The 26,723-nt window shown below is 38.5% G+C and overlaps 1 protein-coding gene and 1 long non-coding RNA gene across 2 annotated transcripts; one reads left to right on the forward strand and one right to left on the reverse strand.

Moving 5' to 3' along the window:
• Nucleotides 1-1,050: 1,050 nt before the first annotated feature.
• On the reverse strand, nucleotides 1,051-23,414 carry LOC115928765 (tenascin-like). Its single transcript, XM_030996639.1, has 9 exons — nucleotides 23,342-23,414; nucleotides 20,256-20,340; nucleotides 17,375-17,616; nucleotides 16,431-16,515; nucleotides 13,933-14,174; nucleotides 10,376-10,567; nucleotides 9,434-9,631; nucleotides 2,014-2,202; nucleotides 1,051-1,280 (listed from the first exon to the last, which is right to left on the reverse strand). The coding sequence occupies exons 1-9, from the start codon at nucleotides 23,406-23,408 to the stop codon at nucleotides 1,051-1,053; spliced, it is 1,530 nt and encodes a 509-aa protein (XP_030852499.1). The 5' UTR covers nucleotides 23,409-23,414.
• Nucleotides 3,502-8,028, forward strand: LOC115928707. Its single transcript, XR_004066194.1, has 3 exons — nucleotides 3,502-3,581; nucleotides 4,835-4,994; nucleotides 5,680-8,028. It is a non-coding gene; the product is annotated as an uncharacterized LOC115928707 (long non-coding RNA).
• Nucleotides 23,415-26,723: the final 3,309 nt, after the last annotated feature.

Genomic DNA, 26,723 nt, shown 5'->3' on the forward strand with positions numbered 1-26,723 from the left:
TCGCGCTGGAGGGGGGAACGAATTTAGACAAGGATTAAGAGTCGAGAGCGGTGCAACAAATCGTCTTCTTTCTCTAATGATTTATTGAAACTTAAAAGCTTCCAAGCTTCGCGCGGGAGGAGGGAGCCTGAATTCAGACGAGGATTAAGAGTCGAGAACTCTACAGCGAATCGTCTTGTTTCTCTAATGATTTAATGAAACGTTAAAGCTTCCGCGCTTCGCGCAGGAGAGGAGAGGGGAACTGAATTCAGACAAGGATTAAGAGTCGAGAACGGTACAGCGAATAATCTTCTTTCTCTCATAATCTTATGAAACGTCAAAAATTCCGTGCGGTAGGGGAAAAACTGAATTCAGACTAGGATTCAGAGTCGAGAAAGGTAATACGAATCGTCTTGTTTCTCTAATGATTTAATGAAATGTAAAAGCTTCCGCGCTTCGCGCGGGAGTGGGGGAGGGGGGGAACTAAATTCAGACGAGGATTATTTTCGAGAACGGTACAACGAATCGTCTTCTTTCTCTAATGCTTTTAATGAAAATTAAAAGCTTCAGCGCTTCGCGCGGGAGGGGGGGGCTGAATATAGACGAGGATTTAGAGTCGAGAACTGTACGACAAATCGTCGTTTTTCTCTAATGGTTTAATGAATTGCAAAAGCTTCCGCGCTTTGCGCGGGAGGGGGGGGGGAACCTGAATTCAGACGAGGATTTAAATCGAGAACTGTACGACGAATCGTCTTTTTTCTCTAATGGTTTAATGAATCGTAAAAGCTCCCGCACTTTGCGCGGGCGGGGAAAAACTGAATTTAGACGAGGATTATTTTCGAAAACGGTACAACGAAACGTCTTCTTTCTCTAATAATTCAATGAAACGTCAAGAGGGAGGGGGGACTCGCCCCTCCCTGCACCCACCCCCCTCCCCGCATTACGTCACTGCTGGTCAATATTACGTACCAATATTTGGCTCGCATAATTTCAAATTTGGGCCCCCCCCCCCCTAAGAAATCCTGGATCCGCGCCTGTCCACTCTAATCATAAATCATTGACCTAATTGATCTAAACAATTTTATAATATAAAATATTAAAATAGTGATTACGTGGACAGTTGCTTAGAAGGATACAGTCACCGTTTGGTCCTCTGACGTAACCGTTATCGTTGTCGCAGAGACACAGTGATAGGCACAGATTTGCACAGCGAACCTGTGGAACGCCCTCACATGTTGCTTCTCCGCAATGAGAACTGCATACCCTATACACTTCTCCTTCGTTGGTACATTGGCCAGGAGCTACAATAAGGGAGAAAAACGGCATTTTAAGGTTATGTTATGTCATTTTGTTTAAATCAATAATATTCACATCCATCGAGAATACAGTCAAAGCTATCTATTGAACGCCACCCAAGGAAACAACAAAACGAGACAACTGTAGACAGGTGGTCTTTCTAGCGCAGTTTTTCAACACATATAAGGGACTTTTAGATTTGCACGTCGACATAGTGGACTGCTACGTGTGACGTAACATTGCCTTAAAAGGACGTCACACAATCTAAAAGTCCCTAAAAGTCCACAACTAGGCGTTGTGGCGTTCGCCTGTAATCCAGCTAACAGTGGAAGTTACCAACTGACTTCAGCCGAGGACGCAGGTTCGAAACTGAGTCACGTCTTTCGGATGGTGACGTTAAAAGTCGGTCCCCAGACGTAAATAATCATATCTGATTGATACACGTCTGTAAATACCCAAATACATACACACACATTGTGACACACACATAAAAGTCCCTATTTTCCAGTAGAGGGAGGCAATAGAGAGGTGGCCACTAAGGCATGTTTTACTGTATGTGTTCATGGTGTAGGATGAATCAGATGTTATAGGATGAACAAAAGTTGAGGAATACACAAAGCATTAATAAATGTAAATATATGAAGAATGGTTACTCTTCATAACAGTAATAAACCCAATAAATGTGAGCTGAAGTTCGAGCAGGCTTGTATTATTTTCGGTACACAATAAACTACTTACGTGGACATCGCTCTTCTTGAATACATCGATTGCTCTGATCGCGGATGAATCCATTGGCGCTGTCACAGAAGCATCCAGGTTGACACCTCTTAATGCAGACTCCTTTTCCTCTATCTCTCTCGTCACACGAAGGCTCACCACAAGGCGAGCCACAGTCATTGAAGAACTCGCCTTCACCATCACATCTTGCTAAGGAAGCCGATCCAATAAAGGAACGAAAAGTTTCAGAAAGAAGAGAAGGATGAGAATGAAACAAAATATATAATCAGGAATTGACCCTGATAGCAGACTGACGTCTTAAAGACGTCATAAATTGGTCGTAAAGTGGTAAACACGTCGTACGTCGTATGGACGACGTGATTACGACGTCATTATGACGTCTTTAAAGGACTAATTTTTTAAAGATATTTTTTGTCGTATTAACGACGTCATAAAGACGTCATTTTGACGTCTTTAAAAGACTATTTTTTCCAAGCTAATTTTTGTCGTATTAACGACGTCATAAAGACGTCATTTTGACGTCTTTAAAAGACTATTTTTTCCAAGCTAATTTTTGTCGTATTGACGACGTGCTAACGACGTCATTATGACGTCTTTAAAAGACTAATTCTTCCAATGTAATGTTGTCGTATTGACGACGTGATAACGACGTCATTATGACGTCTTTAAAATACTAATTTTTCCAAGCTAATTGTTGTCGTATCGACGACGTCATTATGACGTCTTTAAAAGACTAATTTTTCTAATGTAATGCTGTCGTATTGACGACGTGATAACGACGTCATTATGACGTCTTTACAAGATTATTTTTTCCAAGCTAATTTTTGTCGTATCGACGACGTCATTATGACGTCTTTAAAAGACCAATTTTGTCCAATGTAATGTTGTCGTATTAACGACGTGATAACGACGTCATTATGACGTCTTTAAAATACTATTTTTTCCAAGATAATTGTTGTCGTATTGACGACGTCATTACGACGTCTTTAAAAGACTAATTTTCCAATATATTTTTTGTCGTATTGACGACGTCATTACGACGTCATTATGACCTTTTTTAAAGACTATTTTTCCAAGATATTTTTTGTCGTAAGAACGACGTTATAACGACGTCATTATGACGTCTCTAATAACTTAATTTTGTCCAAGATAATAATCGGGTAAAGACTACAACATCTAATATGAGCATAAGTCAAAGTAAATAGGGCAATTATCAGAATTGAAAATAGGGAACAACTCCCCCCCCCCCCCCCCCTCAAATGTCATTAGTCATTATATAATAGTGGACCAATTTACAGATTGTGCACCAAGGTCTGCAATACCGATCAAGACTATACATGCTCGCATCTAGTTTCATGCTATTTCAAACGGGAGTGTGTACGTCTTTGAGTGTGTACGTACGTGTGCAGGTACATACAGTATACTCAAGGCAAGGACTACACTAGCCAGCACTGCACTAGCACTATGCGTGCGCGCGCGCGATGTGTATATTTGAATTCAGAGTGAAAAACCCGTTGCATATCATCCTCCTGAATACTCTCGTTTTCTCCTGCAAATTTACAGTATGGGTAAGTCCTAGAATTACCTAATTTATTTACAAAAAGTACATAAATCTATAGTTACTGTTTTTCTTTCTGAAAAGTTGATATGTAGACTCTATGTTACTGTAATGATCTTATGTCAGTGATAGTGAGCTCGGACTTTCAACACTTGCTGACAAGATTTGAAATGTATGATCCCATATACGTATTTTTATGTAGGGTCTTGATTGATGGGATGCATGGCATGGGGCATCATTTAAAGCAAAAAAGTTTACTCATTTGCCTACACATGGGCTGCATGGCTTTAAAGGGAAATCTAACTCGAATATACAACTGCTCTAAAACTAAAAGAAAGCAGAAAAATAAGAGAAGCAAACTGATGAAAGTTTTGGCACTAGAGTAGATAGTAGATCTAAGTTAGACCCGGCCCTAGTACTGCTATATCACACCAAAGACGGATAATACATGCAGTCACGCGTGACACAGTGTGAGAGTGTCTACTTTATTTCAAGCAATACTGTAGATCTACTACTAGTTCAGAATATTATCCAGACTTTTTGACCAGTGACCCATAACTCTGGAGTGGAGAGAGTCCTAAAAATCTAAAACTTCTACTACATCTAGGCCTACCCCAAATCAAGCAAATATTCATGAAATGTTCAAATAACGCTGGTCATGATTTGAAAGTCGTTATGTTTCTAACCTGTTTCTGGTTTTTTTATTTTGGGGGGAGTATTTTTCGGAAAAACGTTGATAGTAGTATACACTTTCTCACAGGTTGCACGGCAAACCGCTGCACAATACAAGTGCATACAGATGGAGAGTTGCGGGGGCACGTAAGTCTGTGTGAAGTGATCTACCTCCTCATTGTACGGTAGATAACTTCACACAGGCGTGCGCCCGCCCGCAACCACCATCGGTATGCACTTGTAATGTGCAGCAGTTTGCAGTGAAACCTGTGAGAAAGTGTACTACCGGCCCGGGCCCAGATGTCTGGAAATTGAGCATTGCGTGTCGATATGTAGAGGAATAAAACAGTGACTTGTGTCACAAACATGTAACCTTAAAAAGTCGTTTCTATAGTTTTTAGACAGCAAATTTATCTTATAGGCTACCGTATACAGAAATCTTTATCCGGAAATAATTGCTTAGACCTGTAAATGGTAAACAAAATTCTTTCCCCACAGGCTGTTCAAAGAAGTTTGTAGTATATGTGTTGCACATGCATACATTATCAACCATTCGTTTTGTTTTAACTTTATTCATTTTCTCATTTGTAGGCATCCTTTTTTAACATCTTTCGTCAAAGAAGTGGATTCAAAGCACATTGTGACCTCAGTATTATTGATGTGCAACCATGCAGAAAATGCTACTTTCTCTCAACCTTGTGGATGTTCCCTAAGGATCAGCAGCCTCTTGAAACAGTTGAAGCCATTATCGGTAAATGTGTACATGTACTTCATATTATTTCTGTACATTTATTTGTCATATTGTGCATGATCACTGAGACACTGACTTATTAGACACTACAGAATGGTTCATTTCATTTGAAAGGCTTATTTCAGTTATTTGTCCTAAGTTTCAAATATATTTATAATTCAATTAATTTTAGATCACTAAAACCTGCTGGTATGTTGCAATAACCGACAATATTATGTGAGTTTCAAACAGTGTTTTGTTACCCTTCAGCATAGGTCAAGGAGCTTTCATTCTACCCTCATCAGCAAACTACAGGAATGCCAGTTTTCAGGCAATAGCCTGAATTCAGGCCCTGGCAAGTTTTCATACCATAGTTTAGGTTTTTTGTGTACAAGCTAGCTCATTCTAGGTCATTTTTCAGGCCCTCTGATCAATTCTAACTGGCATCCCTGAAACTAGAATTGTATTGATAATTTACCAAACAAAATCCTGAATCACGTTTTGCATTGCCCACAAATGTTTAAAATCCAAAGGTGTGTTGACTTTATGTTTGTGAGCAATAAGAAATTATTTCTGATAAATCTTACCAAGCAGTACTTTTCTGACAGAATTCATTATTTAATTCATTGTTTACGTTCCAGTTTTAAAATATATGAAAGTTTTTCTTAAATTGTATTCCTTTCTTTTTGCTTTATTCATGCATTAGAATTCCTTGCGTCTATGTTCCTTGGATCTGAAAGCAGTGCATAATGCAGGAGATTCCACCCAAAAGCTAACCCACAAGTCCAAGCTGAAGTGGAATATTTCGAAAAATTTAGCTTTACTGCTAGAGAAAGGTTATTTTTTTCACTTCATCATAGAGAGAGATTGGGGGAGGGGTGAGGTGTAACCACAAACCTGAATGGCTAAGCTGTAGAACTGAAATTCCCATTCATGTCACTTGCAATTTTAATGAATTACAGGATTTACAAACTGACATAACGATTTGGGTAAAAGTCTAAAAGATTCCAGTATTTTCCGTATATTTGTAATTACTATTTATGAAGTTGACCTGTTTCATAATGCTTATATAGTAGACTTGATATGCTCAGTCTCATGCTCACCCCCCCCCCCCACCCCATCTGCTTCATATCAGTTCTTAAAACCTGTTGCAAATTATACATTGTAAGTTGGTAATAGAGAAAAATTGAGTGAGGTAAATGCAATACAAATCGATTCCATTATTAAGCAATTAAGACTTGTTCAGGTACAGCACGTGAACCTCCAACAAATTTCAAAAATGATGCTCTTTTTAATAATATACACTATGTAAAGCATATTGAACTCTATGTCAACATTAAAAAAACTGCGATTTTGACTGTTTTGCAGCATCATATCTGAGCGACCCTTAAAGGGACTTGGCAACATTGTTCAGATGAGAGAAAATGGTGCTAAGGTATTGACTTCAATGCTATATGTACACTTAAAGATAATCTGAAAGTTTGAGTGAAAAAAACCATTATTGATGATAAAAATTGGGAACAACTGATCTGATCCATTCCTTAATTCTCTTAACTATATTATTATAATTGGCCTGTTTTATATCTTATTTTCATGGAAAAACAGTTGGGGAAAATTCAAAAATTTGTTGGGAGAATGAAGTGTTAAAGAGTGACACACAGTGGCGCCTTCAAAGAAAACCATAAATATCTTTGTGGTTTGAGAATTTTTTGGTAGTTAAAAGTCTAAAATTCTTGGATTGTATCTGTGATTTTGAGAGCACTATATGGCTTACCTATATTGAATTCGCTGTTAAAATTATAAGTTAAAATTATTTTTTTGTGAAACTCCCCCCAGGAGTTTCAAACGTGCCAAATGAATGTTGTGACAATTAGCAATGGAATATATCTCTTTGTGCTAAAAATTTTCAGCATGTTTGCTATTTTATCTTAAACTTGGAAATATCTTCTGAATAATTATTGCACAGTCACCTTGGAATTGCCCAACAGAGCCACTCGTACTGGCGGGAATGTTATCTGATAGAAATTGTATTTTTATACTTGAACTTATTTTGCAACAAAATGTTTTTTGATGATACCTATATTTATAAAATATGAATGTTGCCACTAATGCCTTTTCTTGTATTTAAGTCATGTGCCAGTAAGAAGCAGGTTTCTAGCACAGAGAATAGGTACAGTTGAGCTGATTTCTGCACAGTTTTCAAATATGCTGTATCGCCAAATGTGAACATCGTGGTTTCAACGGGCAAGCAACCATCATCAGAAAACTCTGCAGGTATCAGTGAAGCTGTCCCTGTTCCCCTTGCTGCCAACTTGTTCCTTTTGAGTGTAAGAAATAACTTAGCTAAGCCATGTGTTTATCATTTGTGCCATTTTTCTCTTGTGTGTGATTTAGATTGTATAGTTTTATACTTTATACTGAATTCTTGCCATAAACTTAGATATTCCCCTTTTATTTAACAAGTATTGATCTTTCATGCTCAGGAATTGTTTCCAACAACCTTTGTTTTATGTAATAGTCTTTATCTGCATTAAAGTCTTGGGGTTGTGAGGAGCAGTGTTGCAGCATGGAGACGAGGTAGAGCTGCACTGATGAATGCCCAGCTTTCCACTGTGCTGTTTTGCTGAATATGAGGAACTTCCCAAGTCTGCTGTTTTCTTGTCTACTAAACAACTGCGGGTATCAGTGTAGCTTTACCTAGTCTCTATGCTGCTAACCTGCTTCACACAACCGCAAGACGTATAAGTTACCAGGTAAGCCAATATATGTCATAGTTTCTTGTAACTGAATTAAATTTGAAATGAAGTAGCACAATTTATAACAAAACAAATATCTTTGTGATGGCCTGTTAACTTTCTTAAAATCAATTATGAGACTGACAGAAATACACTAGGTATTTATACAGCATGTTTTGGAAGAAGTGTCAGGATGGTGATGGAAAGATTCTGTATGTATAGAAGACAAGTTAAATAGAAGAAGGTATAAAAATAAATATTCTATATTTTTATTATCCATTTTGATACCATATACATGTACATTAAAAATATGAAAATTACTTTCTGTCTGGCATGTGTATATATTATGTGATGCAATATTAGTTGCTCTATTTTTATTGTGTGAATGTTCAGAATGTATTCATGAAGTGACTTTTACACTTTCTTCCTTGATCAGGTGGTCATATAGATGTCATTTAGAGGACAAAGAAGACGTAAAGATCATGAAGGGATAAAAGGTACATCGAAATGACCAGTAAGATGTAAATATCACGTCAAAATTTGATGTCCATACAACGTATACACCTACAGACGTCTTTCTTGGGTAAAAGTTGACGTCTTAAAGATGTCTTTCTTTGACTAATAAGACGTTAAAATCACGACAAAATATGACGTCCCTACGATGTCTTCCTGTAGTACAAGGTGACGTCTTAAAGACGTCTTTCTTTGACTAAAAGATGTAAATATGACGTTCATACGACGTCTTTCTATGGCACAAGTTGACGTCTTAAAGACGTCTTTCTTTAACTAATAAGACGTAAACATCACGTCAAAATATGACGTCCTCATGACGACGTACGCGGGTGCAAAATCATGTCTTTTTGACGTCGTGTTATGTCGTCTTAAAGACGTCTTTTTTTAACTAAAAGACGTAAATATGACGTTCATACGACGTCTTTCTATGGCACAAGTTGACGTCTTAAAGACGTCTTTCTTTGACTAATAAGACGTAAAAATCACGTCAAAATATGACGTCCTCATGACGACGTACGCGGGTGCAAAATCATGTCTTTTTGACGTCGTGTTATGTCGTCTTAAAGACGTCTTTTTTTAACTAAAAGACGTAAATATGACGTTCATACGACGTCTTTCTATGGCACAAGTTGACGTCTTAAAGACGTCTTTCTTTGACTAATAAGACGTAAAAATCACGTCAAAATATGACGTCCTCATGACGACGTACGCGGGTGCAAAATCATGTCTTTTTGACGTCGTGTTATGTCGTCTTAAAGACGTAGTGCAAGACGTAAATATGACGTGATATTTACCAGTCTCTGCTATCAGGGGAAGATGTACTAAAAGAATAAGAAGGTTAATTGGAGATTCATACAATACCTACAATTTACTGAGGTTTTCATCTTTTATAGTAAGGTGATAAAGGAATTTAACCAAATTTGAATAATACACAAAGCATAAATGAAAATATATGAAGAATGGTAATAAACCCACTAATAATTATGTGAGCGAATGTTCGAGCAGGCCTATACAGGCACGTAGCCAGAGTTTGGTGTTTAGGGGGGGGGGGGGGAGGGACATACATGTAATCGATCGAGGTAAAAAAAAGGGGTCTAAAAAAGGTTCAATCGATCTTTTATATTTAAGGGGGCACGTGCCCCCCCCCCCCCCCCCCCCCCCAAGGCTACATGCCTGGGACTATATTAGTTTGGTACACAATGAACTACTTACGTGGTGGACATTCATTTTCTTGAATACATCGATTGTTCTCATCGCGGATGAATCCATTGGCGCGGTCACAGAAGCATCCAGGTTGACAAACCGTAATGCAGATTAATTGTACTCCCCCGTTTCTCTCGTCACACGAAGGCTCCACACCACAAGCTGAACCACATGCATTGAAGAACTCGCCTTCACCATCACATCTTGCTAAGGAAGCCGATCCAATAAAGGAACGAAAAGTTTCAGAAAGAAGAGAAGGATGAGAATGAAAAAAATATATAATCAGGAATTGAAGATGTACTAAAAGTTAAGAAGGTTAATTGGAGATGCATACAATACCTACAATTTACTGAGGTTTTTATTTAACACTTGTTGGATGGAATATCCTTATCAGCACAAGTGCTGTTTATTATAGGGGTCCACGGTTAAAATTCGATATTCGACTCACTATCATTAGTAAGGTTATAAAGGATTTTTTTAAAGCCTAATATTCACACCCATCAAGAATATAGTCAAAGCTATCTATTAACGCCACCCAAGGAAACAACGAAACGAGACAACTGTACTAACATGTGGCCGTTCTAGCAAAGTTTTTCAACACATATAAGAGACTTTTAGATTTGCACGTCGACATAGTTGATTGCTACGTGTGGCGTAACATTGCCTTAAAAAGGACGTCACACGTAGCAGTCAACTATGTCGACGTGCAAATCTAAAAGTCCCTATTTCCTTCTAGAGGGAGGCAATAGAGAGGTGGCCACTAAGGCATGTTTTACTGTATGTGTTCATGGTGTAGGATGAATCAGATGTTATAGGGTGAACAAAAATTGAGCATTAATAAATGTAAATATATGAAGAATGGTTACTCTTCATAACAATAATAAACCCAATAAATGTGAGCTGAAGTTCGAGCAGGCATATATTATTATCGGTACACAATGAACTACTTACGTGGTGGACATTCATTTTCCTGAATACATCGATTGTTCTCATCGCGGATGAATCCATTGGCGCTGTCACAGAAGCATCCAGGTTGACAACTCTCTATGCATTCTCCTTTTCCTCTGTCTCTCTCGTCACATGAAGGCTCACCACAAGGCGAGCCACAGTCATTGAAGAACTCGCCTTCACCCTCACAACTTTCTAAGAAAGCCGGACCAATACAGAAGGGTAAAGTTTTAGAGAGAAGAAGAGGATGAGGATGGGGAAAATGGGAAATGAAGACTTATTACATGTTTAGAAGGTTAATGGGCAGGGGCGTCGATTTGTATCCGTGGATGGGGGGATGATAGGTGCCAAGATATTTTCGGCAATGGATCAAGGCAACCGAGAGGTAGAAGCGTGTGGCAGGCTGCACCCCCTCCCTTCCAAGTTATCAACTTTTTCAAGTCACCCTCAATAAAGATAACATTTCAGAGAATATAAGAGTAGTAATAAAATTAATAACATGCTAAATGTTAGTCCTGACTCTTGCCTGCAGTGTAGGCCTACCAGACTGATATCATCTATTTTTTAAACGAAATTTAGACATTACCACAAACAAATCCAATGGTGAGGGATATCAACTTGTGAAAGTATTATGTTACCAGTAGGCAAATGCATTAATAAGCAACCAGGAAAGGTTCATGTAGACGGAAAATTCTTTATTTCCTGGTGAAATGAATATTGATGTCTCCAAGCAACATTCATCGTAAAAAACCCATTCCAATATTCTGTGTAAGGAGTAAATGAAAAACATATTGCTTTTGGTTCTTCATTTGACTCTATCTTCCTTCTTTAATCAAACCAACTGAATCCTCTCTGCGGGAAACTCAATTTAATGAAAAAGAATATCACCGATGCCAAATTTGGTTCTAAAAATGACAGAAAATGTCCACTCCTGATCTCATACAAACTGTCTGTTTCTTAAAAGTATAATATAAAACTTACGTTCCAACTACCAAACAACAAACTTCCATTAACTCCTTCTTCACCCAGATATACTTATCATACCAGATACGCTCTAAAATATAAGCATAACATTCCCCTAAGGCCCTGACCAGAGCACTATTTTTCCCCCCAAAACACCTTAACTATCTTATGCCTGTTACGTTTGAATACAATACATATGCCTACATCAGCTTTTCAATAAAACAAAAATAAGTTGTGACATAACAATCTTTCTCCAAAATATCGAACTGGAGTATTCTGTTGTATTGCTTGTTTATGTACTTGCAAAGAACTTATTTTCAAGAGGCACTAGATCCATGTGTGTTACTTAAAGGTACTATGTCCCTTTTGCAGCCAACCTCAAATGCTGTAGAACTTTGCAGGAATTATGAATATGTCATGTATGTCCTATCTGTGAAATTTAAACGTAAGCAGTGTCCTCATATTCAAATTATGCAAGGAAAACCGTTTACTTGCTAGACTTCACTGTCAGACACTATTGAGTGACTGACTGGCTTTTTTCTTCTTTGGTAATACCATACATGAAAAGAGTTGTAAAGGGTACATGAGTATTTGTCTACATCAATAACCCACTTCTTGTGATGGCCAAGATTAAACTGATTGAATCTTTGCGCAGCATAAAACGTATGACCATTCGGTACAATTGTCTGAAAATCAAGACTATTACTTTTGGGCTCTATAGCCCTAAAGTCGATTTGACAATTAATAGTCATTATTTTCCCACTTGAAGGCATTTTCAAGCCCCACCTTTTTTAGGGAAGTTCTAAGTTAGTATTATCTTTCAAATGCAGTTGGAATATAACTTTTTAATTTTTGGGGCCTGCAAATGGGACATAGTACCTTTAAGATAGCACTCTTTGTTTACCCAGTTTTGTTCAGGTGTCGGGTATTAAAAGATGCATGTGTTCATAATTTCTCTCGTAATTTAGGTTAATAATTTTGTTCAAGGTAAATAGAGAAAAATGTATCTCCGTTTGCTATCAAAATATTTTGCTCCTTTCGGAAAATAGCTCTTCAAATGTTTTACATGTAAAGATATAAATAAACAGAAAAATGGATGAAATCAATAAAACAAAATAGATACTGAGTATGAATCAGAGAACAAACTACATGCTGCCATTTGGACAAAAACCGTCTTTCTCTTGTCTTTTTTTTCCTTTTCTCTTCCCCCTTCCTTTTTTCTTCTGCCCGTTTCTTCCCCTTTTCCCTTTTCCCAGGTAGCAAGCCCATATGGGGCCATATGGGGATGATCTCGGTCACTTAATTGTGCCATCTGGGCTATTAATGGAACCCATTTATGTATCCCATATGGTGCCAAAATTTAGTAACCCATTTGGGATTTATCTGGGCCAGCCCTTATGGGTCCCAGATGGGAATGAGCTGGACGTACACATATGGGTAGAATATGAATATGCCCATATCGGTAATAAACACATGGGGAAAATCTGGTTTAACCCACATGGGGAAAATCTGGGTTAACCCACATGGGTACCAGATGGGATAAAGCTGGGCATACCCATTTGGGCCCGGTTTGGTATGTCTTATATGGGGTTACCAATATGGGTCCCATATGCTACTTGGGTGCAGATGCCTTAGGGCCCCAGATGGTTTTTCATATGGGGCCCATGTTTCAGAAAATATGGGACCCATGTGGGTCCCACATGGGCTTGCTACATGGGTTATTATCCTCTCTGTCGCTCATTATCTCTCTCTCCCGCTCTCTACTTCTTTTTTGCACTTTTGCGCTTCGCGCTTAACATTTACCTCATTGCTTTTTAACGCTGCGGCTTTGCATTTGGCGCACTGCATTTCTATGATGCTTTTGATTGAATAAATTGAATAAATTCATCATTCCTGATGAAGTAGTATGGGAAATTATTCAATTTATTCTTGTCTCATATACGGTTGTCTCATTTACTTCGTTTTCTATTTATATGTGTATGTATTGTGAAAATACATCTATAATGATGTTCATCTTGCGAGTAATAACCATTAACTACTCTCATCAGGCTCTCATCATTAATTTTTCTCTTCATTTTTCATTTTTGATGATGAATTATCGGGGGGGATGATTGTACAGGCCATCCCCCACATGAAATATTGGGGGTGGGGGAGATTGAATTGGGCTCTGGGTCATTGTTGACTACTTAGAAGTGCGACGTTAAATATCTTTCGACCGGATTCCTTACCTTAGTTTTAAAAGTAAAGCCAGTCAAAAGGAAAAGATCTGGTATGCATTAATGTATTTCAGTGGGAAAATTGGCACTGTTTCTTCGCAATAAGCTGCTTAAACCAGTTAACATTGCCACACAAATGGAGTGGTTGGAAGGGCAAATGAGTCTTGTTTAAAACTTTCTGGTCTATATCTGATCTAAGGAGAATTGTAACAGTTTAACCCTAAAAAGGCCGGGTTAGTTTGGTACTCTCTCAGCCGAGGGGAAGGATGGGGGGGGAGCGGTACTCCTTTGGAAAACTCCGTTATCATTAATACAAATAATGACAAATAATAAACATAGGATTTTCACAAGAACAAAATCATGAATATTTTGCATCCATACCTTGGCACTGATCCAAGGGTATGCAGTGGTCTCCGCCATCTCGATCCTTGACCAGTCCTTCTGGACAGAAGCACCCAGCAAAACAGAACAGAGGACAGATATCATTGGAAAGGTTATCACAGCTGGACGGACCACAACCTGAGCCGCACTCGTTAAAGGTCATACCCTCGGGGCATGCAGAACAGTTCACTTGGACGTCATCAACGTAAAAATCAGCGTTACATCCGCCGCAGTAGTTTGATCTGTAAAATGGGAAGCAAATTTAAAGGTAAAGACCGGTTCTGGTCATGCCATTGTATTGTGAAATAAACGTTGTGAAATCGATCAGAAAAGGTTGATCATCTACCATATTACTGCAAGGTTCTAGAATCATCCAAATGATAAGAAATTTGGACCACTCTTGGTAAAGTTACAAGCACTGTACACAAAAAGATATATAGTGGACTACGCGACACGTGCGCGCTTTCTATCCGGTCCGGATAGATATAATAATTTACCAAGTATCGTCGGCCTTATGCCAAAGGAGCCTGAACTGCTTTTGGCCATTCCGAGATAATCGCGTTTGAAGTTTTGACCTCTCTAATAATCAAAAATTTGTGGTCGTTTTTTGTTGTTTTTGAAGTCAATTTTGATAAATAAGTTTTACATGAAATGTGTTAAATTTGTTTTAAAATATTCAGAAGTTTTCATGCTATGTGCAAAAAACAAGTTAGGGGCTTTTGGGAACATGGCTTTAATGTAGCGTATTTATGCCAGAAGGGCCGTAACCTATACGTGGCATTATGCCAAAAGGGCAGTAACCTACGCGGCGTTATGCCAAACGGGCCTTAACCTGCCGTTACCGTACGCGCGCTTAGTTAGCGCACTTCTGGCATAACGACATTTTCTTGTTCGCAACACCTTTGGTTTGCCAGAAAGCCCCTGCTACGGCTACTGGATCACGAAAGCTGATAAAACAGATTAATCAAAATGTTAGAAATAGTATTTTTGATATCTGAATATTTTTATTAATATAATGCAGCTTTCGGTAAAGTTATTTTTAGAGATCGTACATTTAGGACACCTTTTTCGTTGTTTATTTTCATTACAGTCCCATACGTTGACATCTACGTTCATGATCTAAATTCATGACATATACGTTCAGTGATTATTGTAAGTACATTGTGTCTGTTGTAACGGACCAGTCCGTTATAATTAGTTATCTTGCAGAAAACGTAGAGGGCGTAGTAAGCTTTTGGGGCGTAAGAGTTCAGAGCGCGATTACGGACGCACCATGGTAAAGCAGCTCTCGGAGACTATAAATAGCGGTGTTATACGGTGATTTCGTCACCTCTACGCTGGCTCTCGTCGTAGTTAGATAGCGAACTTTCCGCTCCGCTCCAACTTAGAGAAAATAAGGAAAAGGATTGGAAACGAGAAATAGAGTTCCTACAAAAGGAAATCCCTGCTTTTTTACTATACTTCAGAGATTAATCCAGGTTATTGGTGTCGGTGTTAACTATGATAACGTGTTGGAGATGTTGACTCATGTTTGTATTATTATAGTATACAGTTAAACAATCCATCGTTTCATAACGTGTAATTAGTTGATTCTCCATAGACTGACGTAATATAACCCTCTCATAGAGAATACACATCCAGCTATCCAAAACACCTCTCATTTCCACACCCATATACTTTGGGAAAACGGAGCCACGTCCGGGCCTCTAAACAACTAGCCAAATAGAAACCGCTCGCATTAGTCAGGATGGCAAACTCTTCGTCAGATGACGGCGATAGAGGCAAGGGACAGGCCAGCCCTCCAGCATCCAGGACCCGTTCTAAGATGGAGGGCCGTTACACTATTGTAGACGAAGCATGTTTTGTAATGGTATTTCTACTGATATGTATTGAATTAAAAAATTGATAAAAATTTTTTTTTTTAATTGCCGTGTGGTTAAGGCCCTTTTGGCGTAAGGAAGAAGATGAGATACGCGTTAAGGGCCTTTTGAAATTCATAATTATCTTCATAAATTAATCGAATTTGAAATGAAGCACATCATTTTAAAGAGAATGTTGGAATTTAAAAGGTGATGTTAATAACTCAATAACCCCAAAATCAGGTTAAGGCCTTTTTGGCTTGAGGCCGACGATATGTCAATTAGTAGACGGTTGCCCGGCAAAATATGTATCATCACGTATTAGTCAAAACATATTCTATCACATGATTGGTAATAAGAGCTTCCATTTCATTTTTTGAGAGGGGGGCGTTTCCAAAACTAGTCTATACCTTTAAAGGAAAATAAAATCTTAATGAAAACAGCTCTTAAAATCATGTTTAGATTAAAGCAGAAGAATTAGAAAAGCAGACTGGATTTAGTCCGTATGACAGCGAAAAAAAAAGAGAAAGTTATGCAATTTGAAAGTTGAAATCACTATACATCATACATTGGCAGTTAACTGCGTGATATCTAAAATTAATACAGAACATACTTTAATGCGAAACAGTGTATGCTTACCGGCACTCAGCATCAGGATAAGCGGAACACACGGAAACTTCACAGGGATTTACGACACAATTCACGATAACGTCATCGCAATCGTCTACAAAAAATGAAGCCAAATAAAAAAAATATTGGTAAAAACAACAACTACAGCAAAATCCCGGTTTGGGGTTTTGGGGGCGACGGTCGCCGTTTTGAGTTGGAAAAAAAAGTAAACAAAACTTTTTAAATCCGACCAATCGACCCATGATCTGGCACCTAAATGGCAATACAACATTTTTACTTTGTTTAGGCCTTATGTTTGAATTTTAAATCCGATACGTTAACCTGACATTTTCTCCTGCGACGATTGCTCTGGGTTTGGTTTTCGTGAGAGTACGTAGGCCTATATGTTTAGGGAAAGGGACTGATGTAGAGTGTTGGGGCCAGGGTTGCAGAAATTGTTTCTTGTAGGAAATCGAAGCAGGACAAGTTTAAGAAGACATGTGGTACAACACTCCTACATAATTATGTAGATTGAACTTGAAATAGGCTTTGGGTCATTGTTGACAAGTTGGAAGCTCGACGCTAAATATCTTTCGACCGGATTCCTTACCTTAGTTTTAAGCCAGTCAAAAGGAAAAGTTCTGGTGTGCATGAAGGTATTTCAATGGGGAAAGTGGCACTGTTTCTTCGCAATAAGCTGCTTAAACCAGTTAACATTGCCACACAATGGAGTGGTTGGAAGGGCAAATGAGGCTTGTTTAAAACTTTCTGGTCTATATCTGATCTAAGGAGAATTGTAACAGTTTAACCCTAAAAAGGCCGGGTTAGTTTGGTACTCTCTCAGCCGAGGGGAAGGATGGGGGGGGGGGAGCGGTACTCCTTTGGAAAACCCCGTTATCATTAATACAAATAATGACAAATAATAAACATAGGATTTTCACAAGAACAAAATCATGAATAGTTTGCATCCATACCTTGGCACTGATCCAAGGGTATGCAGTGGTCTCCGCCATCTCGATCCTTGACCAGTCCTTCTGGACAGAAGCACCCAGCAAAACAGAACAGAGGACAGATATCATTGGAAAGGTTATCACAGCTGGACGGACCACAACCTGAGCCGCACTCGTTAAAGGTCATACCCTCGGGGCATGCAGAACAGTTCACTTGGACGTCATCAACGTAAAAATCAGCGTTACATCCGCCGCAGTAGTTTGATCTGTAAAATGGGAAGCAAATTTAAAGGTAAAGACCGGTTCTGGTCATGCCATTGTATTGTGAAAGAAACGTTGTGAAATCGATCAGAAAAGGTTGATCATCTACCATATTACTGCAAAGTTCTAGAATCATCCAAATAATAAGAAATTTGGACCACTCTTGGTAAAGTTACAAGCACTGTACACAAAAAGATCTATAGTGGACTACGCGACACGTGCGCGCTTTCTATCCGGTCCGGATAGATATAATAATTTACCAAGTATCGTCGGCCTTATGCCAAAGGAGCCTGAACTGCTTTTGGCCATTCCGAGATAATCGCGTTTGAAGTTTTGACCTCTCTAATAATCAAAAATTTGTGGTCGTTTTTTGTTGTTTTTGAAGTCAATTTTGATAAATAAGTTTTACATGAAATGTGTTAAATTTGTTTTAAAATATTCAGAAGTTTTCATGCTATGTGCAAAAAACAAGTTAGGGGCTTTTGGGAACATGGCTTTAATGTAGCGTATTTATGCCAGAAGGGCCGTAACCTATACGTGGCATTATGCCAAAAGGGCAGTAACCTACGCGGCGTTATGCCAAACGGGCCTTAACCTGCCGTTACCGTACGCGCGCTTAGTTAGCGCACTTCTGGCATAACGACATTTTCTTGTTTCGCAACACCTTTGGTTTGCCAGAAAGCCCCTGCTACGGCTACTGGATCACGAAAGCTGATAAAACAGATTAATCAAAATGTTAGAAATAGTATTTTTGATATCTGAATATTTTTATTTATATAATGCAGCTTTCGGTAAAGTTATTTTTAGAGATCGTACATTTAGGACACCTTTTTCGTTGTTTATTTTCATTACAGTCCCATACGTTGATATCTACGTTCATGATCTAAATTCATGACATATACGTTCAGTTATTATTGTAAGCACATTGTGTCTGTTGTAACGGACCAGTCCGTTATAATTAGTTATCTTGCAGAAAACGTAGAGGGCGTAGTAAGCTTTTGGGGCGTAAGAGTTCAGAGCGCGATTACGGACGCACCATGGTAAAGCAGCTCTCGGAGACTATAAATAGCGGTGTTATACGGTGATTTCGTCACCTCTACGCTGGCTCTCGTCGTAGTTAGATAGCGAACTTTCCGCTCCGCTCCAACTTAGAGAAAATAAGGAAAAGGATCGGAAACGAGAAATAGAGTTCCTACAAAAGGAAATCCCTGCTTTTTTACTATACTTCAGAGATTAATCCAGGTTATTGGTGTCGGTGTTAACTATGATAACGTGTTGGAGATGTTGACTCATGTTTGTATTATTATAGTATACAGTTAAACAATCCATCGTTTCATAACGTGTAATTAGTTGATTCTCCATAGACTGACGTAATATAACCCTCTCATAGAGAATACACATCCAGCTATCCAAAACACCTCTCATTTCCACACCCATATACTTTGGGAAAACGGAGCCACGTCCGGGCCTCTAAACAACTAGCCAAATAGAAACCGCTCGCATTATTCAGGATGGCAAACTCTTCGTCAGATGACGGCGATAGAGGCAAGGGACAGGCCAGCCCTCCAGCATCCAGGACCCGTTCTAAGATGGAGGGCCGTTACACTATTGTAGACGAAGCATGTTTTGTAATGGTATTTCTACTGATATGTATTTCTCGCTACCCTAAATAGGTACGAAAATCTCGAAATTCGCGAGACGAGGTAATTTTCACTCTCTCGGGTCGTCACTACAACTTCCGGTATAGAGTCCCATCCCGCTGGCGCTAGCGCCTGTGTTCGCTGTGCAGAGTTTTCACGCACGCTAAAATCGATGCCAATCAGTGTAATTTGTACAGATTATAATATGCAATGGAAAGCTTCGGGCAGAATTAGTGACTTTAGCACAAAAGGCCGTTAAACTCTACCGTGAAAGAGAGGGTTGTGATCACGAACGCCTGCACAGGAAGCTGTAATGTCGAAAAGCTATCCCATAATGCAATGCGCGTTTTCAGGATTTTCCCCGGATCTCGGCAGAATCGCTATTTGGGGTAGCGAGAATTAAATGGAAATTACGAAATAATCTGTCATTGATAAAAAAAAAAAAAATTAAAAAATTGCCGTGTGGTTAAGGCCCTTTTGGCGTAAGGAAGAAGATGAGGTACGCGTTAAGGGCTTTTTGAAATTCATAATTATCTTCATAAATAAATCGAATTTGAAATGAAACACATCATTTTAAAGAGAATGTTGAAATTTAAAAGGTGATGTTAATAACTCAATAACCCCAAAATCAGGTCAAGGCCTTTTCGGCTTGAGGCCGACGATATGTCAATTAGTAGACGGTTTCCCGGCAAAATATGTATCATCACGTATTAGTCAAAACATATTCTTTCACATGATTGGTAATAAGAGCTTCCATTTCATTTTTTGAGAGGGGGCGTTTCCAAAACTAGTCTATACCTTTAAAGGAAAATAAAATCTTAATGAAAACAGCTCTTAAAATCATGTTTAGATTAAAGCAGAAGAATTAAAAAAGCAGACTGGAAAAGAGAGAAAGTTATGCAATTTGAAAGTTGAAATCACTATACAACATACATTGGTAGTTAACTGCGTGATATCTAAAATTAATACAGAACATACTTTAATGCGAAACAGTGTATGCTTACCGGCACTCAGCATCAGGGTTAGCGGAACACACGGAATAATCACAGGGGTTTACGAAACAATTCACGATAACGTCATCGCAATCGTCTACAAAAAATGAAGCCAAATAAAAAAAATATTGGTAAAAACAACAACAACTACAGCGAAATCCCGGTTTGGGGTTTTTGGGGCGACGGTCGCTGTTTTGAGTTGGAAAAAAAAGTAAACAATTTTTTTTTAAATCCGACCAATCGACCCATGATCTGGCACCTAAATGGCAATACAACATTTTTACTTTGTTTAGGCCTTATGTTTGAATTTCAAATCCGATACGTTAACCTGACATTTTCTCCTGCGACGATTGTTCTGCGTTTGGTTTTCGTGAGAGTACGTAGGCCTATATGTTTAGGGAAAGGGACTGATGTAGAGTGTTGGGGCCAGGGTTGCAGAAATTGTTTCTTGTAGGAAATCGAAGCAGGACAAGTTTAAGAAGACATGTGGTACAACACTCCGACATATGTAGATTGAACTTGAAATAGGCTTTGGGTCATTGTTGACAAGTTGGAAGCTCGACGCTAAATATCTTTCGACCGGATTCCTTACCTTAGTTTTAAGCCAGTCAAAAGGAAAAGTTCTGATGTGCATGAAGGTATTTCAGTGGGGAAAGTGGCACTGTTTCTCGGCAATAAGCTGCTTAAACCAGTTAACATTGCCACACATTAATGGATTGATTGGAAAACTATGGCATTTGTGAAAATGTTCGGGGTTGACAATCTATTCCTAAAGTTTACAGCAATGGCACATGTATACTGAGGCAAATGAGACTTGTTTAGAACTTTTTGGTCTATGTCTGATCTAAGGGGAATTGTAACAGTTTAACCCTAGAAAGCCGGGTTAGTTTGCTACTCTCTCAGCCGAGAGGAATTGTTGGGGGGGGGTCTCCTTTGGAAAACAGAGTTATTATCAATATTATTGCATTTCACATACATAAAAATAATAGACATAGGATTTCCACATGAACAAAATCATGAATATTTTGCATCCATACCTTGGCACTGATCCAAGGGTATGCAGCCGTAGACGAGAGTCTTCATGCATGGCTGATTGTCAACGAAACGGAGTTAAGTCTTTTGTCAAATCTGCTTTTTGCTACGGCAGGCACCCAGTGAAAACGAATTCGTTTGTTAAAATTATGAAAATGTAAGGGCTACTTTAAACAAACAGAACTTTGTTATTCCTCGCTCATTTTTCCTGATTGAGGTGCCATATGAAAGGGCAGAAACTCAACTTTCTAGAAATGTGAATTTTTCTTCGAAATTCAGATACCGCCCGCCAATGTCTTTTTGGTTTCCTTCCTTCAAATTGCTTTTAATCACTCATGCGTGAAATATGCATCATCTGAGTAGCATCAACTGAAAGAAGATACTCTAAGCTTTCCAAATATGTATCATTCATTAATTATGGTTGTGATTAGGTTATGATAAAACATCGATACTTCTCGGTTTCGTTTTTTCTGGGACGCACTGTATATGCTATGGTCACATTAGCCAAAAGTTGCCTGCTCGGCGGCCGAGCGGCGAGTTTTTAACCAATTCTGCCCGGCGGCTGCCCGGGCACCGAGCGGCGGCCGACCAGGCACCGCTCGTTTTTAGGGCATCGCCCGGTCGCCGCTGAAGTTTTAGCGCGGAGTTAAAATTTGGGCGGCGCCTGCTCACTTTTCACTCGCCGCCCAAAATACGCCAAAAATGTGCCTGGGCGGTCGCCGCCCGGGCACCGACCTAATCGCTGGGCGATGCCTAATTCCAGCAGCGACCGAGCAGGCTACTGATCGGTCGGTCGCTGCTCTGATTTGTGACCATAGCTATAGAGGGCGCAAGTAGCTAAAAGTTGTGCAGTTGGGCTTAACCTAAACAAACAATGACAAAAATACGCACCTTCTATTTAACACAAAGTGAATATGAAATATGTATTTTGCGGTAGCTTGTTTTGAATTGTTTTATTCTTTTTTTTTTTTAAATTAATTTGTTGTTTTGACTTGTTTGTTGGGTTGTTTTCTACACTAGATAGCCTGGATACTATAATTACGAATAGTTACATGTAATCGGAATGAGGAAAACAAATTAAAGAATATACATAACATCAACAGTTTTAAGATAAGCAAAGAGGGAGTCATAGATTTACAGAGACTACTTTTTAGTTCTTAACAGAGTGCGATTCTAAATTTCATTGATTAGATATGAAATAATTAATTATTTATAATAACAACAAAAACAGTGATAACGATCAATAATTTAAAACGTGCAATTCTCATGGAAGCCCAAGGAGAAAATCAATACAACTTGCAATGGGTGTACAGGACACGGGGATGTTGATAGATATACCCCTTCCCAGTTTGGGCAAATATTTCGCCCCCTTACTAACCAATTTGATTAAAATTAACTGATCTACTGGTTTACAGTAGTTGAAATGTCTATTTAGTTAGTATGTAAATTGAAAATTTCTAGTCAGAAGGTTGCAAGCGAACAAGGGAGGATAACAAAATGTGCTTATTTGCATGATGCAATTCCCTGTCTTATTATTATGACTTCATGAAAAGATTTATTTTACAAAAGGGCAAATCCTGGTGTCCCCTACATCACAGAGTATTGTAGAGTTCTGTTCTATCGACATCAAACGAGTCTTATATTTCACATATTTTCACATGTTGGTCTGATGAAAAGAATTTCCATTTTCGGTTTAACTAAATAAAAATTTGGAGTGAACTTTAAAAAATTATTATTATTATTATTATTATTATTATTATTAAAGCTCTAATACTAATGGAATGCTCCCCAGGGAGTGAAAAATGTACATAAATTATATTGTGTTGCGGGTATGCCTGAATCCGATGGCCGGGGTAATGATAATACTACTATTATTATTATTATTAATAGGGCTATTAACCTGACACAACCATCAAGTGTATACTAAATCTTAGATGTAGTTTGTGACGTATGGAACAATAGCCTGGATTAACCCAATATCGTTATCTAATAGAACTATCTCGGAATAAGTAATCATTTCCCTTTTTGAGCATGCTAAAAAAAGAAGTATAACAAATGAAACTTACCGTTTGCTTCTGTTGATAGGGCTAGTAGCCCCACCAAGACAAGTTGAAAGAAAATTGTGGCTACCATCTTGAAGTCACGCCAGGCAATTCATTCACTCTGAAACGATTTGAGTTAAACCTACATTGTTAAAGAATGCATACATGGGGCGGTATTTACTGCTCAATTTCTCAACTTTCAGAGTTTTTGTTGTTGTCATGTTTAAAAAATGTACAATCATATACTTAAAGGGATAGTTGAGTTTTTGTTTCAGACCGCAAATGCCTTCAAATTGCATGGTTATTGGTCTTTTTCTTATTTATGACATTTCTAGTCCCCTTTTAGGACCTAAAATTGCTATGAAGGTAATTTTAGACCCAAAATATGTAAAATTTAGCCAATACGATCACACCAATTCAGCTCTACTTTTTAAAAAATACGGTGACCGTTAATCAATTAATAAATTAATTAATAAAAATAAATGGGCCGGATGGTTGTGCGTATTATTACCTACATTTAAAAGCCAACAAAAAGCCAACCAAAAGCCAACAACAAGCCAACATCGGTATTGGCTGGAATAAAACGTAAAAGGCGCTTTTTCATTTTTTCAACGGCTGGTTCAAATTATCTAATATATTTTGTGGTGGTACACAAATATTAGAAATGGTTATATTTATGGATATTTCAGCCGTCTCTGAACCGATTTTGATCAAACAAAGATGATTTTGTCATTTAAATTGTATGTTCTTTCAAATTTGACACTCAGTTTTTCATTATCTCACCCAAAAAATATTTTGTGTAGCACCCTCTGCAACAGAACGCAACTATCCCGTTGAGAAGATCTTACAACTTAAACAATAACTTAGTTATTAATAACAATAACCTGTATTAATAAGTTCATATTTTAGGGCAAAAAGCGAAAGTAAAATGCAGTCTATTCCCTTCGCATTATGTATTATAAACGATGTCTTGACTGGCTGTCTTAAAGATAAAGGTGAGTTCTGGGACAGGGAAAGTCTGAGGGGGGATGTGTCCCCCTGAAAAGCTGAAGAAAAGTCGAATTTGTAAACTCAATTTGTGCGATTTGGTGTATACTTTTTGCCAGGATATCATTTAAAATTTGTGACTTTTTCCAGCATAAATTTATGATAGGAGGAAAAGACTGTAAACACAAGAAGTGGGACTATGTGTGCAGTCCGCCCGTTGTGACAAAAAGTTTTTAGGACACTGGTATTCATGGCACCGGTACCTCTAGGCAGGCGCGTACGCAGGGGGGAGTGGGGGGGGGGGGGGAGGAGGGGTTTGGGGGTTAAACCCACCTTTAGTTTTTTTTTAATGTGTGTATTTTAGAACAACCCCCCCCCCCCCCTTCGGCGATTTATTTTATTTATTTTTTTTGGCCCGATTTCAAAATGTTAAATGTTAAATGTTAAACACTGCCTCTAGGTGTAAGTGTTTAATATTGATATAATATATCAATAACTAAACACAACAATGATTCCCTCATCAAGATCAGGTGTCCATAAAGTATATCTTTTATCCTTTTTATTTCATTTCTAAACAAGATCTTCAATTGCAATAATGTTGACAACCACAATTGACACGGTACAGATTCCTAATACCTCGGGTATCACTTGATTGTCAAAATCAGTCAGTACAAGACTAGTGCAGCAGTTGTGATGGGCAGACAGCAATAACTTGATTCGGGCTGCAGCTTTAAACACCTTACATCAGGCCCCGGTGAACGTTTTTCAAAGTAGGGGTGGGGGATAAAGTAGGTAGAGCGTAGCGTAAATTGGCGTAGGGTCCAGGGGGCGGCGCCCCTGGAAGCTCGGAGGTTTGAGCAGGCCAGGGGCAAATGAGGTCATTCAAAGAATGTGGGGGGCATCAACAATAAAGGGCACTTTCCGGGAGAAAAGGGCACCTACCTCAAAGCGAAAATTTACAGTTTTTTTTAGACACTGGTATATACCCCTACAATGTGATTACAGGGATGATTTCAATGTCTGTTTCTCTCTTAACATGGTTCATACTGTTCAAGCATCACAAATTTACTTTGTAGTTGGTTTTTGATGGTAAGAATAATTTTTGCGAGCGAGCGAAGCGAGCGAGCAAAAAATTTGGATTTGTGAGGTCGCAGTGAAAAAAATTACATCTTATATAGAAGAAAAAAATCCTGATGGGGTTTTAAGCACAATCTAATCATGAAAGACTGAAAAGATCTTTAATATGAACCATAATCATATCAACTTTAAATACGAGCTAGCGTAGCGAGCCACACTTGGGTGAAATTAAAGAAAAGTTCCTCTTAATCCCTTTAAATTAGGAGCACTTTTTATAGGGAAAGGAAAAGGGGGCACATATCCAAAGGGGAAAATAACACTTATTTGAAATGAAAAAGAGCACATGTCAAAGTAAAAAGGGGAATTACCAGAGGTGAAAATGGGGCACTCCTCGCACTTAATAAGGGGCACTCACCAGAGATGAAAATAGGCACTTATGACAACGGAAAAAGTGCAATTTTCAGAAGGAAAATGGCACTAATCAGAGATGAAAAGGGGCACTTATTACAGACTTAAAAGGGGCACCTCTCAAATTTTAATAAGGGTATGCACTCATCGGAGATGAAAAGGGGCACGTATAAGAAAGTACCAAATCTCACGCACACATTATGCAAAAGAGGTGAGTAATTACGTCCTGCAGGACACAACACAAATCCCAGGTTGGTTTCCGGAAGCTGGAGAAGAATCCTTTTCGCATCGTATACTGATTTTAATTTTTAATGATTTACGCATCTATCCAATCTGTCCATATAGTGTAACAGTAACAACCCATCTGTGACACTAATAAACGATGTGCATGAGACTAATTTTATTCGGTATAATTTACATATAATAAATATTATGGGCAGATTGAAAAAGAAAAATTTAGACTGACAGGTCGTCTTCTGTGCACCTGTTCAACTGAATGCAGTGTTCTTACCCAGATTCCGGCGATAAAAATGGGTAACTTTCTGAATAAATCAGGCTTTTACGACCACTTTTACGGATCTAATTTTATGAAAACGCGAACTGCCGAATTTGGAAGCGTTACTGGTTGCCGACATGCTTCACGATGCCTCCGTGTTTTTAATTTTCGCATTTGCTATTTTTTCGTGCTTTTTTCCTTAATTACGTTTGCTAAGTCGCGCTTTATGTAGATAAAATATGTGGTCTCGCATTTTGCAGGAAAAAAAAGTTTTTTCCGGGGCCTTGCCCTTGGTTGGTTTCTTTCTATTTCTCTTTAAAATACTTTTTCAAATAAGAGGGGGGGGGGGGGCTCGAGCCCCGCCATACCGCGGATCCTGTACACTGTGTAACAGCATGATGATTTGACAGATGGACCTGAAGTTAACCGAGTCCTGAA

The sequence above is a fragment of the Strongylocentrotus purpuratus genome, unplaced genomic scaffold (genome assembly GCF_000002235.5).
Source record: "Strongylocentrotus purpuratus isolate Spur 01 unplaced genomic scaffold, Spur_5.0 spur5_scaffold_3, whole genome shotgun sequence".
In the NCBI taxonomy this organism is placed as follows: domain Eukaryota; kingdom Metazoa; phylum Echinodermata; class Echinoidea; order Camarodonta; family Strongylocentrotidae; genus Strongylocentrotus; species Strongylocentrotus purpuratus.